Source organism: Periophthalmus magnuspinnatus, chromosome 3 (assembly GCF_009829125.3).
Source record: "Periophthalmus magnuspinnatus isolate fPerMag1 chromosome 3, fPerMag1.2.pri, whole genome shotgun sequence".
Taxonomy (NCBI): Eukaryota; Metazoa; Chordata; class Actinopteri; order Gobiiformes; family Gobiidae; genus Periophthalmus; species Periophthalmus magnuspinnatus.
Window position 1 is genome coordinate 3,871,100 of NC_047128.1, and position 19,443 is coordinate 3,890,542.

The window sequence follows — 19,443 nt, forward strand, 5'->3', positions numbered from 1 at the left end:
GCTGGTTTAGAGTCGGTTCAGAGTCGGTTCAGACCAGTTCAGAGCCATTGAGCCGTTCAGACCCAGATCAGACCCGGTTCAGACCCGGTTCAGACCCGTTCAGAGCCGGTTCCGAGTCTGTTCCAAGCCAGTTCAGACCCTTTCCGAGCGTGCCGTCTGCTGTTGTCATGTTTTTGTTTGGGAGCAACTTCTAAATGTCTCAGATTCTTTCGGGTCTATCTCAGCTCCTCGTGCCGTAAATCAACAACAACGTTCCCTGTTTTTTTCACTCGTGAACTCAGATCTGACTCATGCGGCCCTGTTTCTCATGAGTCATTTCTTGGGTAACCTTTACACACTGTTTTTCTTTTGTTTGGTTTACCGCGTTCCGGGCTGGTAATAATAAAGCTCTCTGAGTACACGGGCTGTTGCGTTATATTGAATTTTAACTGTGAAATTGATTCTGGAAAACACAGTATGTCATGAGTGCTGCTAACCAGAGCTGCTACAAATCCGATTCTTGACAACCAAATAAATCAGACCTGTCACTGTCCGCTGCTGTTTTTCCAACTCTCCCAATGCATTGTGGTCTATATTGACCGATCTAGTGACCACAGATTCCCACTACGCTTCAAGGAGCATTGTGGGAAATTTTGAGTGCACTATTTTCTCACCAACTGGACGTTCGGACAGCAATAAAAATGGCGTGACCCTTAAATAGTGCTCTAATTAGGGAATAGTGCAGCGTTCGGACACAGCCATAGAGTTAAGTGTGATGTCACTTCCGGGTCAACAAAGATAAAAGCTGTGAAGTTGGAGTTTGACCTGGAAGTGACATCATCATCAAAAAAAGATCCATAATGTGTCAACCTTTCCTCTGCCCACCTGCATATTTTGACCCAAATAGGTCGAACTAGGCCTCCTCCAATTCAAATAGAATTTTAGATATTCATGGGTTTCAGTTTCCTGTTATAGGTGCCATTTTGAGGACTTCTATGCATTTGAAAGACGTTGATGTTTTGATTTGTTAATTGCTATGGGAACAGTTGATCAGTCTAAAACCCAAGGATACCAAAATATATTGAAATGAACAGTGGTATAAACTGTCTGTGTAATCCCTCAGTCTTCCAGGTCTGAGCCGTACTAAAAGCCAAAAGTAAAATCTGTCAACTGGCGAAAAAGTTGTAGGAGTGAAGACATTTGGCTGCTCGTCCAAGTCTCTTCTTCAGTTTTGGTCAATTTCTTCATTAATTACACTGAAACTGGAAACAGCTATTGTTTACAGTTGTTTTATGTTAACAGAGGCAATTTTTGTTAGGAAAGACAAAGCTTCCTTGAACAGAAATGGGGGCCTTAGACATCATCTTTCCCCCATCTATAACTCCATCATCAAACCCAAAGCAAACAAATGAAACAAAGGGGACAATAGGACTAGCCAGAATGTTAATAGGTGTGAAAGCGCCAAACGTCTTCCCTCCTACAACATTTTGTCCAGTTGATAGATTTTACTTTTGGCTTTTACTAGTGGTATAAACTGTTTTTCATGTTGTTGTTTCATTCAAACAGTATATAGTGCTCTCCATTCATTTTGGCACCGAATGTTTAAAGTCTGCTATTTATTTACCTGTTTACTTTGTCGTTTTATTATAGTTATTTTTGTCAATGTTTTATAAGTAACATTTTCTTACTAGTTTCTGTCGTGGTTTCTTTTGGTAAATGGTAAATAGTCACATTTTTATATAGCGCCTTTCCACCTTCAAGTCACTCAAAGCGCTTTACATCAAGAAACCGCTCGTACACCAATGTAGATAGACACTGGGGGCGATGGTGGGTTAAATGTCTTGCCCAAAGACACAACAGCTACATTCGTCTGTGGGAGCTGGAATCACACCACCAACCTGTGCGTCTCTGGATCCGACCTCTCTTTAATGATGTTTATGTCGAGAGCGGGATTCGAATCGCTAACCTTCGGATCATTGGGCAAACACTCTACCTACTAAGTTTATGATTTATTTACTAATTAGCACTAGTTTGAATGAATGGTCTTAAGACTTTCTTTAAACTGTGAAATAAATAAGTGAATGCGTTTTACCGATGCAGCTCTTCATGTCCTCAGACGCCATGAAGCCGTCGAAGCAGAGACACTGGTATGTCCCTGGAGTGTTTGTGCACTGGCCTCCGTCACAGATCTCTGGACTCTCTTCACACTCGTCGATGTCTACACAGGGACAGCGAAGTCAGAGTTAGAAAAAGATCATAAATTATAAGATTACAGAATGAGAACAAGGGTGTCAAGCAGCTTCGGCTTTGACGCAAAGTGTTACAGCTGTAAAATAGAGCTGGTAATTGTTGTTTCTGTGATTTTTCTGTCCTTTTGTCGTTATGTTTTGTGCTAGACTTGAACCTCAACCAAGACATTTGCAGGTTTAGCACATTTCTGATGCAAGGTTGATCCATTCTGATTATCGTTGTGGAGATAATACAGAGAAATATTGCAATTTTAGTTTAACTTTGTCAGTAGTACGGTTTAAAAAAGAATAGTCCCTTACAGTAACCTTTCCATATCACTTTTTGGGATAAAACCATGGAAACATAATAAAATCTGAAGATGAACTAAAGATGGCGCCGTGTTGTTTTCAGGGGCCTGAACTCATTGGCGCAGAATAACATAAAAAAACAAAAAACAAGTGATCAGTTCTGAATCAGAGCGATAGCTGCTAGAACGGAGCTGGTAAAATTTCTAAAAAGTTCATGTTGTGAAAATAGAAATGATCCTAACAAAATCCAATCTTTGTGAAAGTTGGATGCCCTGTCAGCTGAACACAGGCCGTTTGAATTCCTAAAAAAATGCATTGCGCTTTATGGGAAAGTTGTTTCTGGGCCGGCATTCCCGTTCTTATCCTGTATCCAGTTCTTATTATAGATCCATGGATGAAACACTAATTCTCTGTCGGTTAAATAAACCAGGATAAAATCATGTCCATGCAAATAAGTGAAGTATACAGTGAAAAGTCGAAGATGCAGACACATTGTTAGGGCTGTGTTTTTAGAATACGTGTCAGCTTTTGTGTCGTGTTTGTGTTTAAGTCTAAAATAAAGCAGAACTGGATTCCACTGAGTCTTGTTAAAGAGGCTGGACACAATCTGCATCATGAAACACAGCTCCAGCGCAGATTTAAAAGCAGCTCTTAGGGTTAAAATGAGACCGCTGTGTGCTCCCTGCATCTAATTAAAGGGCGTTTTTATTAGCCGCAAACCAGGAAGTGCACTGGTAGCAGGCTAGTGGTTTTTACATGGATCTATAATAAAAACACTGAGTTTGGGCTAGGTTCGCTCTAGCAGCTATCGCTCTGATTGGTCAGAACTGGTCAGGTGGTGCAAATTTCTAACATCACGTACACCAATGAGCACAGGATGTTGAAAAAACACAACGCCATCTGGAGTTCACCTTCTAGATTTTATTATTATTATTTTAGCTGTGCTCTGAGCTCTGAATGTTGCTAAATGCACTTTAAGACTAGTGGCTGTAAATAATTAGCATGCTAGCAAGTTTGGAATGCTACAAACGGTTTAAGTGAAATATGTGGTTCTATTTTTCACGTTTTTAAGGCAGTAAAAATCTGGTACAGTGGCCCAACATCTTCCTTTCAGGCATGCTAACCACTGCTAGCCATATTATGAGTGAATTAGCTATTAGCACTTTTATCAGATGTAAAACCTAACTGATATCTGTGTAATTCCCCATTTTGTATTGTTATCCAAAAGTCTGAAAACATATGTCTATTTTGTTCAATAAACCGCTTATTTGATTGCAAAACAATGTCCTTAAAACTCCTCTCAAACACAGATGCCCTGGACACGCTGGTAACTAAACACAGCACAAACGGACAAAGGGAAATGTCAAAATGATCTCATGCAGTGTGTGTGAATCTACCGTCACTTCAGCGCTGGGTCTGCTCATGTGTCTTTACTAATTACAGGAACAAAACCCACATCAAACCGGCCCAAAAACATCTCTAAACACACACTGTCGCAGTTTTCAACACTCTTTCGTTTCATCAGGGCGAGCTATCCATCTTGCACGGTGATAAATGTAACATAACGTAAACCCAATCTGACGGCATTGTCCCGGAGAAGGCTTTGAATGCGGATCATGTGACCTGCGCTCTGTCAACAAGGAAGCTTCACTGGATAATTTAGAGTTGTTCGACATTACAGGGCACTTACATTACATAGAGTTTTTGAGCTAACTAGCTAACAGTGAAGAGCGCGCATGTGTTTGGATGTTAAATAAGTTGTATCTGCTAACGCTATATGCTAACACGGTAGCTTCTGTTAGTACTGTTTTATTACTATGAATGTAAAGTACTTTTTCAGCTTGTCAAACTTTACGACGTTAGGATTACAAGATAAATTTAACACAGACCGTATAAAGAAGGACTAAGTGAGTGTGATGTCATCCGCGGCGTTCGGCTCCAGTCAAATGAAGCTCATCGAGGCTAGCAGTTTTAGCGGTGGATTTGTAGCCGGGTTCCATATTAGGAATTCTGACCGCGCGTATCATAGCAACCAAAGAACCAATTGGTAGTAATGTTGATGAAGGTAACGCCCCTTCCCGCCTGCATCGCTGGTTTAGCAACGCTGTCAACCAAACCTGTTGCTAACGCTAGCAGGAGTGATCTCAGGAAAAAGGTGCTTGATTTGTCTGTTAATAATGTTCATATCTTGATTTACGGACACAATAAAAAATAAAAACCCCAGGATCATGTAGAGCGGATTAATACAAATATTATAAGAGTAAATGACGAGTCTGACAGCAGCAGTTACAGAGAGATGACACAGTTTTTCAATAGAACGTGAGCTGGAAATGGAAGCGTGCCCATGCTTACTTTCTGTTTGCAATACGGCGGCTAGCACGTTAGCTATGTCTATTTACATAAACAGTCTATGAAATATTCCAGTTGCTGATGCACTTTGGGATGAAGCAGTTTAAATTAGGCTAAAAATAGTAGTTATTTGTTTAGCTGTTGTTTACAGGGATTGTTTGTGTGGTATGACTTTTCAAAAATAGACACATTTTTCTAGCACTAAGAGGGATACATCCTTAAAATGAGATTACTCAAATGTGTGTGAATGATTTTGTATGGATGTTTCTGAAAAGTCCCTTGTGACAACCACGGTTATAAAACTGAGCTTGACTTTATTTTACTTTTACAAGTAAAATAAAGTCCTAGTTCTTAAACCTTAAGCCCAACGCCTATAACATTTTAACATAATCAGTGATTGGTCTAATCTGGCTCCCGTCGTTAACTTTCGGGAAAAGTTGGGACTCTGAGTGAAGTTTTAGCCAATCACAGAAGCCTATTTACATTTTTCAGTATTAACACAGTTTTGTTTAATTGAATGGATCAGTCGGGAGCCGTACAAGATGGAATCTCATGAGTCTGAAAACACAAAATTCACAACAATCTAACTTGCGGCACAAGGTTATAACGAGACAGTAGTTTACGTAGAAAGTGTTTACTGACCTGTGCAGCTCCGCAGGTCGGGCATCAAGGCGTATCCACTGTTACAACTGCACTCGTAGCTCCCCTCTGAGTTTGTGCAGAACGACTCGCAGCCGCCATTTTCAATTGTACACTCGTCAATATCTACAACACAAAAAGTTCAAATCATGAATCCTATAAGTTTACTAAAAAATGTGCCTTTAAGTTTTTATTTTGGTCGATCCAAGTTTATAAGTTTACTTCCAGGTTGAACACAGGCAACAGTTATGACATAAAGTTATTCTGTTGCTGTTAGCTAGCAACTGTAACGTTAGCAAAAGCCAAACCTTGTCTAAATTACATGCTAGTTATGATAAGACAGAACAGAAATAAACACAACACGTTAAATCCCTGTAATTTTGTGCTTTTCTTCTCAGTGTTTTTCCATAAACTGCCTCCAAACCAAGTCATACTTAAAAAAAACAGTTGAAAATCTGTCATATGCATTTTAAACAGAAAGTTAGGAATAGATTTGTTGTAAACTTACCCACACACTCCAGTCTGTTCTCTGTGGACTTGTACCCGGTGTCGCAGGTGCACTGGTAACGTCCAATCATGTTCACGCACTGCCCGTGTTTACAAAGCCTGTCGCTCAACTCACACTCGTTTATATCTGTGAAAACAAAGAAAAACACACACGTTTGTCTCTTGGATTGGCAAAAATATAAGAATTAAATAGTCTAATTGTTACTGAGAAACATTTGAGAGAAAGAGAAAAGCAGAGCGTCGCACGTCCAACCCCAAACATGTAACAACAGGTAGCATGCTAGCTAGCTCACTGTGTCGCAAAGCTAACAGCCACTTGTATTAAAACTGGAAAACAACCTATTAAAATTCAAATTAATTAAAATAAAGACTACAAAACTGTTTTTATATGAGGAGTATTTCAGTTTGTGGTGTTGTTTTAATGTTTATTATGCCTCAGAATTAGCATTAGCGTTAGCATTGAGATACAAACATGTCTCTTTCTAAACACAGAAGCGTCTTCCGTTCTAGTGTGACTCGGCAAAAACCTCATGAAGATAAAACTGGACGGGAAGTAGTGACGCTAACAGTGAGGTTACCAGGCGCTGTTGTTATTATCCAATTACTTAACAAGTTTAATTAACAAGATTATGTAATGTAATGATGTTATGTAGGTCTTATGAATGAATTTACCCTTACGGTGTTTTGTTTGATTCACACATGTTTGATTAACTCTTTATTATTCATCTGTGTACATCACCAAAGCTCAAAATGCTTCGTTCCACCTTGTGATGTCATGAAGTGGTATTTTTCAAATTAACAGCTACCTTTTAGCTTCAGTTTATTAAAGATTAGCAATTCCAGGTCTGAAATTATCCACATGACTTTAGTGAAGGTGTATAGAGTTTAAAAACACAGTGGAGCAATTCCTGTATTACCACATGATGACATCACAAGGTGGAACAGAGTGTCTAAATATGCAGTGTTTGTGTGTTAAACATATGTGAATGAAACAAAACACATTACAACACAGATAAATAAAGTCAAATAAAAGTTGCAGTGCATTGTGGGCAATTTGCATTTTGCATGGCAACAGTGAAATGGAGACTATCCCACTGACACTTAATTCTATAATGGTGCATTTTCAAGAGAAATGAAACAAAAAAACAAAAAAACAAAAAAAACCAAATACATGTCATTGATTTGAGAACTATAAGGAAACAACTGCGTCACACTATTCCCGTTTGTCTGTGTCATGGTGGGCGGGGCTTAAAGTTCAAACTAAAACATGCTCCTGACTCATGGTTTGAAATCATGCACTGGCCCTTTAAGAGAGAAAGTGACACACATTTTCCCAGATGTATTTTCTCCCATAATTCCAGTATTATGGTGCGTAGTGAGCGTGCCCATAAACAGTTTAACAGAGTGCCACAGAAACCAGAGGATTACACTAGAAACCACTAACTACAGATGGATTAAGCTTACGGGTGATGCTCCTGAAGAGGTGCAGCCAAAACACCACCACAACAAGTATAAACAAAAGAGCACGGTGTAAAACTGGGACCCGACGCATTCATCTCACTGCTACGAGGAATGCAAGAAATTAAAGGGCCTATATTACGCTGTTTTCTGCTGTGTTATAATGTTGTTTCTTCATCGCAAACATACCTGAAGTTGTGTTTTGTTCTATTCACACATGTTTAACACACAAACCCTGCATGTTTAGGCTGCGTTCTTCTCTCAAACTGAAAAAAAAAACACTCTGTTCCACCTTGTGATGTCATCATGTGGTAATACAGGAAGTGTGATTTTAAACTGCATACACTACTTCACTAGAATCATTTCAGATGTGTAATTGCCAATTGATTCACTACTGAATTAAAAGTAAAAGGAGCTGTTAACTTGAAAACTACCATGTCATGACATCACGAGGTGGAACAGAGCGTTTTGAGCTTCGGAGATGTAGACAGACTAATAATAAAGCGTTACTCAAACATGTGCGAATGAAACAAAACACAGGTAAAAACATTATAACATGGCAAAAATTTGACAAATGAGGTGAGCTCTAATAAGGAACAAATACTAAAAACTCTGAACTATTAAAGTAAACAATTGAATAAAACTGAATTATTGTTAGCTCATTATATAATTTAGTAAAGTAATTCCACATGTTTCCCCTCTTTATAAGTTTATAATGCTGTTCTAATACGATTCTAAGCGTAAAACCTTACCATATATTACAAAACGTCTTGCTTAAAGATGTAACAATAGTTTAACAGTTCAAATATGGGTCAAATATGGCACCATTTTTACTTTTTTGAAGTTAACATACCCAAAAAGCTGTTTAAAATGTCATATTTCACTTTAGGCCTAGTTTTATTCAGTTAAATACTTTCCTCCTCTGATTCCAGCCCTGCCTGTGCGTGTATCGTTTCTGTCGTACCTTCATATGTTTATTATTTTGCCGTCTTACCTAAACAGGCTGATCCGTCTGCAGAGATCTCGTGTCCTTCGGGGCAAACACACTGGAAGCTTCCCTCGGTGTTCACACAGTCTCCTCCTCGACACAGCAGGGGGTTCCTCTCACACTCGTCGATGTCTATGGGAAAATAAACAGCATTTTCAATATTTATGTTTTATGAATTTGTACAAGTTCCACAATGTAAGCAGCATCAGTTGAAATTGTTGTCTGAGTTAGGAAGTTGTAGTAGTTCGTTTCAAACAGGTAGTTGTCCAAAATGGCTGTAACCCATAGTATTTTTTTGTTGTTGTTTATGTTAAAATTTTAATAGACACTAACCGTATAAACCATAGACTGTATAAAGGAGTGTGATGGCTGCAGTCAAATGAAGCTCATCGAGGCTAGCAGTTATAGCGGCTAATTTAGAGTCGAGTTCCATATTTGGAATTTCGACCATGATTGTCATAGCAACCAAAGAGCCAATCAGGAGCGAAGCTGTTGAAACGTGACGCCCTTTGCCACCTGCACCGCTGGTTTAGCAGGGAGCAGGTGCTTAGCAACGTTGTCAATCAAACATGTTGCTAACGCTAGAGGGCGCGACCCCGGGGAAAGTAGTCGCCTGATTTGTCTGTTATTAATGTTCATATTTTGATTTACAGACACAATAGCAAAATAAAAATATGTGGATCATGTAGAGTGGGTTAATACAAACATTTGAGACCAAAATGACGAGTCTGACAGCAGCAGTTACAGAGTTGATGGAGACGGAAGTGCGCCTATGATCACTTGCTATTTCAAACGCGGCAGCTAGCACGTTAGCTATGTCCATTTACATATACAGTCAATGGCATAAATCTGCAATGCCAGTTTTTCAGCCAGAAGTAAAATAGTGGAGCTTAGCGGTGAAGCCCACGGTGCATTTTTACACAGCAGTTGTGGGTTAAATCCCCCACTCAACAACAGGGGCTTTGTGGTTCATTGTATGTTGCTTGTTTTAAAGGTCAACGACTTAATAAAGGGCAATTTTCTTATCTGGGCTAAATGGGGTAGTTTTACAGAGTGATTCTGGCGACACTCAGGCTGAACACTGCAGGTCATTGAACGCACCGTGGGGGCTTCAATGCCTTCTATAAATCAGTTAAACTCTGCTTCCTTCTCTGCACAAATGACTGTAAATTTGGGATTACGTCAGCCAGTCTAAACAGTAGATTCCTGGCTCGGCGTGTTTGCAGAGGCACCTCATCGACGTCTTACAGCCCAAATGGGAGTGGGGTCTGTGGGGTGGGTTTTGGGGGGGAGCGACGGGGCTGGAGTGGTGCTCCGGGTATCCCCCACGTTTACAAAAATGTTTATGGGCTGGCAAAGCACTACGCACTCAGATATGTGGAGTTTAACAAGAAGCAAAGGGCAGGTTTAAAAGGGAACACTTTCACAGGCGTGTAACTGGGATTTTAAAACGGTGATAGTCCTTCTAAACGTTTATATTAATTACCATATTTTCCATAGTATAAGTTGCACCGCAGTATAAGTCGCACCGGCCAAAAGATGGATAGTAATGAAGAAATAAACTTATATTTCACATATAAATTGCATCTGAGTATAAGTCGCACCCTCGGCCAAACTATGAAAAAAGTGTGACTTAGTGCGGAAAATACGGTAGTTAAAGGTAAACTATGGCTAAGTCTGAATGTCTCCCCTAGCCCCTAACCCCTCACTCACTACATAGCATAGCTGCATTCGTTAGCGGAGTCTATAGAGCCTCATTTATAGGCGCGATCTGGTCTAAACTCTGATCAAACTTATTTTCTGTCCTAAATAATGATCAGATTAGACTGGTACAAGCATTTATGGAATAGTGCACAAGTAAAAAGAACTGGATTCATCAGCTTTTTGTCTGAGATGTGGATATTCTCGCTCTTTTAACAGCTCAAGCTAAAGTACGTGGCTAACACTAGCAACTTTACACCATAACGGTTTATTTAAGAGTGTTTCATTCATAATACCAGGGCTTCTATCTGCTTCATTCAGTCATGTTATGTCTAGTTAAAGACCTGTCGCCGTATTGTTTTTCCAAGTCTCGCAATGCATTGTGGTCTATATTGAGGTACATTGTGGGAAATTTTCAGTGCACAATTTTCTCCCCAACTGGACATCGGACACCACTATAAATGTCCCCTAAATGCTGCCCCCTGTAGGGAATAGTGTGGACACTTGGACACAGCCAAGGTAAGGTAAGATTTATGGTGAATGTTCCGCTATGTGCTTGTTTCCACGGAGTTGTTTTTGCTTTGCAGAATATTTCACAGTACTGATTTATCTGATCTATTTTGCATTTATTTCATTACAGTTGTTTTTATTGCTCAGACATCTTGAAAAACGGGGGGTCATATCTCCACAGTTCTGACCTGTAACTTAACCTTTTTTGTATCCGTGGCGATAACAACTTTAAAGCCATACTTTCCAGACACATTAATAGCATCTCCATGGAGACAAGTAGCTGGCACCTTTAATAAAGCATGTGCCACCTGCTGTCTTGCCTACTGTGAGTGGGGTCGCCTCTTCACAGATCTGACCTGTAACTTAGCCTTAATGTCATACTTTCCAGACAAATTAATAGCATCTCCATGGAGACGAGTAAGTCGCACCTTTAATAAAGCAAGGGCATGTCGAATTTGTATTAATTTTATTCACTCTATGTGACTTTTCTGGTGAGGCATGTGCCACCTGCTTGTCTATTGTGGGGTCACCTCTCCACAGATCTGACATGTAACTTGACCTGGCGGCATCACCTGCTCGTGTCTATGGAGATGGTTGATGTCGTAGTGTGGAACATAAAGGCAAAGCAATGACATCTCCCTGCAGACAAGCTGGTGGTGTATTGTCCATGTGAAAAGTTACGTAGTGTAACTTTTCAGATCAAATTTTGCCTTTTCTAATAACAATCCTAATTATAAGTTATTCATAATTGTAAAAACGCTGCATATGATGTAAAAGCCTCACATTTGGGTTGCCAGTTCCTACGACTAAAACCAGTGCTAAATAAACTTCTCTGATGTGAATAACCGCAACCAAAACGCAGCAGCCTGCCCTTTAGACATAAAAATGAGGTAAACATGATTTGTTTAAAAACAGTTGCTTTTTGGAACATGCAAAACAACTAAACTTGTACTTACCCATGCAGTTTTTCATCATCATAAACCCGCTCTCATATCCTTCGAAGCATTCGCACTCAAAGTCTCCCGGAGTGTTGACGCATCTGCCCTGACCACAAAGATCCGGGGAAATGCGGCACTCATCGATATCTACAAAGAGAAAAACAACAATGAATTTATTAAAAAAATAACTTTGAAATAGCAGAAAAATGTTTGCATGTGGCGAGTCAGTTCAAATCATAAAAATGGGTAATGGATACGAAACACGCCGTGAGCTTTAGTTTCACTGCAATTTTCATTAACAACAGTGAAGTCAACGGTTTGGTATTAAACGCCATTACACAAAGAAATAAAATATAATTACAAGAGAGGGAAGTTAAATTAAGGCGCTGTACCTGATGTTTTTCCATGTATTTGAGCAAAATGTCTTTCCCCAGTACAGATATGTGACAACTATTAAGTAGGATCATAGCCTGTATAAAAAACTGGACTCCAGCTCGGCCAGCAGTTATGGAAGCAAATTTGGAGCCAAGTTCCATATTTGTAATTCTAACTGTAAGTGTCATAGCAACCAAAGAGCCAATCCAGAGCCAGGCTGTTGAAGGTAACACCCTTTCCTGCCCGCACCACTGGTTTAGCAGGGAGCGGGCGCTTAGGAACGCTGTCAATCAAAGCTGTTGCTCACACTAGTGGGAGTGACCTTGGGGAAAGGAGGCGCGTGATTTGTCTGTTATTAATGATCATATGATTTACGAACACAACCTCCACTGATGGGTTTGATGTAATAAAAACACTAAAGCCACTCTCTCAATGTGGTCGTTCACAAAGAGACAAAACAAAATGTCCAAAGGCACTCGCAAAACGCCCTGGACACGCGTCAAGTGTTTTTCAACGTCCATGTTGTCCATCATGTGTGGCGGTGGCTGCCTTAAATGCAAAGGCGTCCAACTGGAGGCGTCCAACTGGAGGCGTCCAACTGGAGGCGTCCAACTGGAGGCGTCCAACTACAGGCGTCCAACTACAGGCGTCCAACACATTTTTGACTTCCCTGGTCTGAATGCAGCATAACAGTTGTTTAAATATGGAACCTGTTCATAATATTAAAATTCTAATTATTCATATCCAAAATATTTCAAACTGTCAGCAACTTTAATAATTATGATGATATAATCGTTAATCGCTATTAGTTTGACCATGATAATCGTGGCACCAAATTTCAATATCGTCCCCATGCCTAGTGATAATCAGGAAGTGCACGTTAGTATGCTAGTTGTTGTAATAGCTTTACTGTCACCGGAAAACTCCACTCCTGTTTCTGAGGGTTGTGAAAAGTGCTTATAAACTCATCGTGGTGAATAATGATGATGCTTAGAGTGCATAAGGTAAGTGAGGAGTAACTTTGGACCTCTACTAACTGTTTTTTCATGTTTTTTTAAGATGGCAAAAAGCAGGTGCAGTGCCTTTGAAACCATGATTTCTTTTCAAGTTCAAAATAATTAGAACCTAGAGAGGTTAAAAGTTCATCGATTTTCTAAATATAACCAACAGCAAACCCATAATTGCCATATCCCTGACATTTCAGTCAAAATAACGTCTGCAAACTTCAGTCCGGCTTCAATGACTTTAACCAAACGCAGTGGAGAAGTTCCAAGAAGTTCAAAACCTGGCTCCTATTAGATCCAACCAGCTACGAGGAGGCAAAATGTCCTTTTCAGTTTATTGTAATGAGGTTTGGCAGGAGGAGTCGGAAAAAGTGGAGCTGGTTAAGGACAGACTGACACAGATGTGGAGCTGATGAGAAATATAACCTGTCTGTAGGTAGCTTCAACTTCAAGAGCGATTGTTTGGAAGTAAAAAATAAAAAATTGGTCCAAAACTAAGGCTGTCACCAAAATCACGTTAACTTTTGAAACCTGGAAGGGTATATTTTTGGGGTCAATGTTTATCATGTGTACATTTTCTCTGTAAAAGTTGGGAGATTTGGGAGATTTTAGCTGTAGAGGGTTGAATAATTAAAGTCTATGACTAATTACTGGTTCATTCTGTTATTTATGTGTTGCAGCTCAGGCCTTTTGAATGACACTGTTTGTGTAAAAATGGTTTTCTCAGTGGCAGATGTCTTCACTGGATATATTCCACAGGGATATTATTATATCTCTGTGGAATATATATATATTATAATACCAATGTTATGGTGCTGGGTTGAGTTCATATCACAGATTTGAGTATATATATATATATATATATATATATATATATATATATATATATATATATATATATATATATATATATATATATATATATATATATATATATATATATATATTATATATATATATATTATATATATATAATCTCAGCCATTTCCAGTGTAAGGTTTTTGCTGAGTGGTGCTAAAATCACTCAATCCTGAAAGATACATCTTTGTGTGTCAGAGCTAATGCTAATTCTAACTTCTATTAAAGGGTTAAATGCAACATAACAAAGTTAAATCTGTTGTTAGGACGACCCAATTATTTTTAGGTGTAGATTATTTCAGTCAGTGGCATTTTTTAAACATTTATGAGGCTCCAAAGTTAGCATTAGCATTAGCCGGCTACTGTCAATTCCAGCCCTGCTACTTAGCAACACTGATTCTGACTGATGATTATGTCTGTGACTGGTATTATTTAAATATTAATTGGGCTCCGAAGTTAGCAATAGCATTAGCGGCTACCATGCACAGAGTCCATTCCAGTTCGGTTACCTAGCAACATTAAAAGATTATTTCAGTCAATTGTATTATTTAAAAAAGTTATTAGGCTCCAAAATTAGCATTAGCATTAGCCAACTGCTGTTGTGCACAGAGACAAGTCCAGTTTTGTTACCTTGCAATGCTGATAGATTAATTCAGTCTGTGGCATTATTTAAACATTTATTGAGTTCCCGAATTAGCATTAGCATTAGCTGGCTACCGTTTTCAACAGGGTCAAGTCCAGTTCTGTTACCGTGATGTCGAAAAGGCCGAAACTTAACTGCACAATAACTGTGAAGAGACTATTTAGCTAAGTTCCTTGTTTTTAAATTATCCCTGAATGTTTGATGGCAGAGGCCGAAGTTTTCTGTTTTAGAAATCTGTATTTTTATACTTTTCTTCTCACCTTTTTTTCCCCAAACTGCCCCTCAACTGATGTAAAACTATGATGAATATTTACCACAGGAGCTATCCCACCAAACCAGAATTAGAAAACCATGAAATCCTGTTATATGCCCTTTAAATCCACTATCACATGTGGAACGGACTGATACTTTGCAGTGAAATCACACTGGGGGAGTTTTGCATGTATCTCTATGGCGACATTCAGACCTACTGAAAAGGCTGAGGGTTTATTTTTAACACGTTCGCAGTTTACATTACATTTATGTTACATTTGAAGCTTTGCTAGATCTCAAAATCTGTGCGAAATACTTTTACTTTTTACTCTTTAAGTATATTTTTAAACAGGTACTTTAACACTGTTTCTTAAGCAGATTTTTTGCTATTTTTCCACTCCGGTATCTGTACTTTTACTTCAGTAACAAAATGGAGTACTGTATTTTCCAGACTATAAGTCGCATCTGAGTATAAGTCGCACCCCCGGCCAAACTATGAAAAAAAGTGCGATTTATAGTTCAGAAAATACGATACTTCTTCCAGTGCTGTTAATCCGTATTGATGCCATAAAGTAAAATGGAAGCAGTTGGTCTCTTCCATTACACAATAAGACGTCAAAGTCCATTACAGATTTACACTGTCCTGACCACATCGACTCCACGTTTTGGTCTTTAAGTCTGCGTGACGTGGCCAGAAAAGTGTTTCACATTGTCTTCCTCGCACTGATCAATCTGCATCTGATTCACTTCTGTTTTGACTCATTAAAAGTGAATAAAAACGGCTTTCGATATCGATTTCATGAACATAACACAGAGTTTTAATTGCACAAACTCGGCTCCAAACCACATGCTTTTACTAGCACCAGATCGACTGTGGACTTGTGTAAAAAGCCCCACACAGATCACTGCTGGATTTCTTTGGTAAATGTTCTTTCTGTCTTCAGTTTTAAAACTTAAAATTAACGATTGTTTTTGCGTTTGCTTACCTAATTTCAGTGGTGCATGAAGTACTCCATTTTGTTACAGTTACCAAGGTAAAAAAGTTACTCAAATAAAAGCAAAAGTATCACATGAAAAAATCTACTTAAGTAAAAGTACTTAAGTACTCGTTTAAAAATGTACTTTCAGTATTTCATTGAGTGTGTTGTTCATTTGTTAAAGTAGTAAATATAGTGTATTAATTTAAAAAAATGACACATATTTTGGTCAAACAGAAACAACACAAATGACTTTCTTAATTTTTCTCATGAATTTTGTGTGTAGCCGAAGCTTGAACTCGAAAACTTTAGTCAGGATGTTTCCACAAACATGGTAAAAATCACCCCTCAAATCATAAGAAACGTACTTTTTACTTTTCAGTGCAGAACAGTTCAGTACAAAAATATAGTGGAGTAGGAAGTACAGATACAGCGCTCAAATGTAGTAAAGTTAAAAAGTACCCAGTATAAAATGTACTTAAGTAAAGTACAGGTACATAAAAATTTGTTAGCTTCCTCCACTGCCTGCTTTACATGTTTCACTTCCTGTATTTCCTCAGAAGCGTCACGTGATAGTGTAGGGATGTTGCAGTGATGTTGTACTGATGCTGTAGTGACGTGTCTTGTACGCTGCTTTACTCGCTTTTTCCAGACTGTAGGGGAAACCTACGCCCCCTAGTGTCTGACGCCTTCTCCAGGACTTCATCCCATATGTGCGACAAGGTGTACGCTCCCATATCCGAGTATTGCAAGAGACAAAACCACATCATGGACTGGAACAATATTGGAGTCAACAAACACCACCGCTGGATCAGGGAGGCCATGTTTAATGTTTTGAATGTTCTTAAATGGTGTTGGTTTTATTGGAAAGCACTTTGGTCACCTTGAGTGTTGTAAAGGGCTCAATAAATTAAGTTTAATTGACTGATTTATTGATCAAGGTCTAAAGAGCATGAATAGAGACGAGGGAGTGTACACCTTATCACACACCTGGGTCAAGGTCTTGGAAAAGGCACCAAAATCAGACAAAACCAAGTAAAGCAGCCTAAAAAACACATCACTACACCATCACGTGACACTTCTGAGAAATATACAGGAGGTAGCCCCAACATGTAAAGCAGGTAAACAAATGCTCCTATCTGACAAAAATCATCGCTAATTCTAGGTAATTTTGCATTTTCTTTTGATTTAAATTGGATTAACTGCACCCCAGAAGTATCCAGATCAACTAATAAAAGCTTGGTTGTGTTGTGTATGTGTAACCTGGGGCGTGATTATGAGTCTGCTGAGCTAAATTGAGTCCTTGAGTTCTTACCGGTACAGTTCCGCTCGTCTGAGTCCAGAGCGTATCCATTGTCACAGCGACACCTGAAGCTGCCGATGGTGTTTCTGCATCTGCCGTTGGAGCAAAGAGTGCTGATCATTCTGCACTCGTTTATATCTAAAAGAGAGACAAGAGGAGGGTAAGACAGGGAGGTGAGACAAAACACTGCACTGTGATCATTTCATTGAAGACATATTCTTAAAGTCAAACTATTATGGCTATTTCAATATATATATATTTTTTATCCATCCATTTTCTTCCATTTATCCCGGGCCGGATCACGGGGGCAGCAGTCTAAGTAGAAACTCCCAGACTTCCCTCAACCCAAACATTTCCTTCAGCCCCTCCGGTGGGACCCCAAGGCGTACCCAGGCCAGCCAAGAGACTTAGTCCCTCCAACGTGTCCTGGGTCTTCCCCGGGTCCTCCTGCCGGCGTCCAGGACGCTTCCGGGACAGATGCATGTTCCAGCTCCTCCTCTCAACGTAGAGGAGCAGCAGCTCTACTCCGAGCTTCTCCTAAGTGATTGAGCTCCTTGCCCTAGCTCTAAGGAAGGAAGCGCATTTCGATTGCTTTTATCCACCATCTTGTCCTTTCGGTCATTACCCAAAGCTCATGACCATAGGTGGGGGTAGAACCAGGGATCTGAACCAGGACTAAAGTAGGACTAAACCAGGACTAAATCAGGACTGAACCAGGACTAAACCAGGACTAAACCAGGACTAAAGTAGGATTAAACCAGGACTAAATCAGGACTAAACCAGGACTAAACCAGGACTAAAGTAGGACTAAACCAGGACCGTAGGTGAGACTAGGATCATAGATTAACCAGTAAGTCGAGAACTTTGCATATATTAAGTTGTATACTGTATTTTCTGGAGTATAAGTCGCAGCAGCCAAAAAATGCATAATACTGAAGAAAAAAAGATACATTTCACATATAAATTGCATCTGAGTATAAGTCGCACCTCAAACTATGAAAAAAAGTGCAACTTATAGTCCGGAAAATACAGAAATTGTCACATAGAATTGAAACAAACATATACAGCACTATTGCTTTGTACCTTTTAAAAATGGCCGCCCGTTGATGAAGTCTCCACGGTGAGAGAAGCCGGGACCTCGAGGGCAGAGCTGTGTGTACTGAGGGCTGCCTTTCTCTGGACACTCGTCACATTCAGGACCCCAGGCCACGCCCACCGAGCAGCAGCAGGCGTCCACGCGATGCTTACCCGGGATGGGGGCGGCACAACGCTCGTCGTCATGGGACAGGTAACAGTGCTCCGTGCGCAGGTCTGAAGAGCAAAAGGAACAGGGTTTATATGTACAATCTGATTGTTAACGAATTTCGGGAGTTACTATATTACTAAATACTAAAAAGTCAAAAGTATACTGTCTGAACCAGACTTAGAGAGACTTATCCTGCACGACTGTAACGTTCTGCTCACTGGCCTCTCCAAACGAGCCTTAAGACAGAACAGAACATCCAGAACACTGCTGCTCGGGTCCTGTCTAGAACCAGGAAGTACTTCACACATGTGTCCTGTGGCTCAGGTCTAGAACCAGGAAGTACTTCACACATGTGTCCTGTGGCTCAGGTCTAGAACCAGGAAGTACTTGACACATGTGTCCTGTGGCTCAGGTCTAGAACCAGGACGTACTTCACACATGTGTCCTGTGGCTCAGGTCTCTGGCTCCTGTGGCTCAGGGAATAGACTTTAAAGTAGCTCTGTGTGAACAAGTCTCTCCATGGACCAGCACCAAAGAACATCTCCCACATGAGCCACATAAATCATCTCACACGAGGAGGACTAAACCAGGACTAAACAAGGACTAAACCAGGACTAAACCAGGACTAAACAAGGATTAAACCAGGACTAAACAAGGACTAAACCAGGACTACACAAGGAGTAAACCAGGACTACACAAGGAGTAAACCAGGACTAGGCCAGGACTAAACCGGAACTAAACCGGGACTAAACCGGGACTAGACCAGGACTGAACCAGGATTGAACCAGGACTAAACCAGGACTAAACCGGGACCAAACCAGGACTAAGCCAAAATTAAACCAGGACTAAACCAGGAGTACACAAGGAGCAAACCAGGACCAAACCAGGACTGAACCAGGACTAAACCAGTACTAAACCAGGACTAAACCTGGACTCAACCAGGACTAAACATGGGGAATCAGTGTTTCTGTTTTATGCAGCTAAAACCTGGATCAGTCTTCCTGACATTGTGAGACAGACACAGAGTGATGGGACTCTCATTGCATGCAGAAGCTGGTTGGACTCGTGTTTCCTGCAGAATCTGGTTGGACTCGTGTTTCCTGCAGAATCTGGTTGGACTCATGTTTCATGCAGAAGCTGGTCGGACTCGTGTTTCATGCAGAAGCTGGTTATACTGAA

At 40.0% G+C, this 19,443-nt stretch overlaps 1 protein-coding gene across 1 annotated transcript in view; it reads right to left on the reverse strand.

Moving 5' to 3' along the window:
* The window catches only part of fbn1 (fibrillin 1), a 191,416-nt gene that overhangs the window by 74,415 nt on the left and 97,558 nt on the right, over positions 1-19,443 (reverse strand). The window contains exons 25-31 of the mRNA XM_033983222.2: positions 18,102-18,329; positions 17,031-17,156; positions 11,625-11,753; positions 8,464-8,589; positions 6,013-6,138; positions 5,508-5,630; positions 2,072-2,197 (exon numbers count right to left, since the gene is read on the reverse strand). Of these exons, the coding sequence (XP_033839113.1) occupies positions 2,072-2,197; positions 5,508-5,630; positions 6,013-6,138; positions 8,464-8,589; positions 11,625-11,753; positions 17,031-17,156; positions 18,102-18,329 (984 nt within the window). The remainder of the gene's footprint in view (positions 1-2,071; positions 2,198-5,507; positions 5,631-6,012; positions 6,139-8,463; positions 8,590-11,624; positions 11,754-17,030; positions 17,157-18,101; positions 18,330-19,443) is intronic.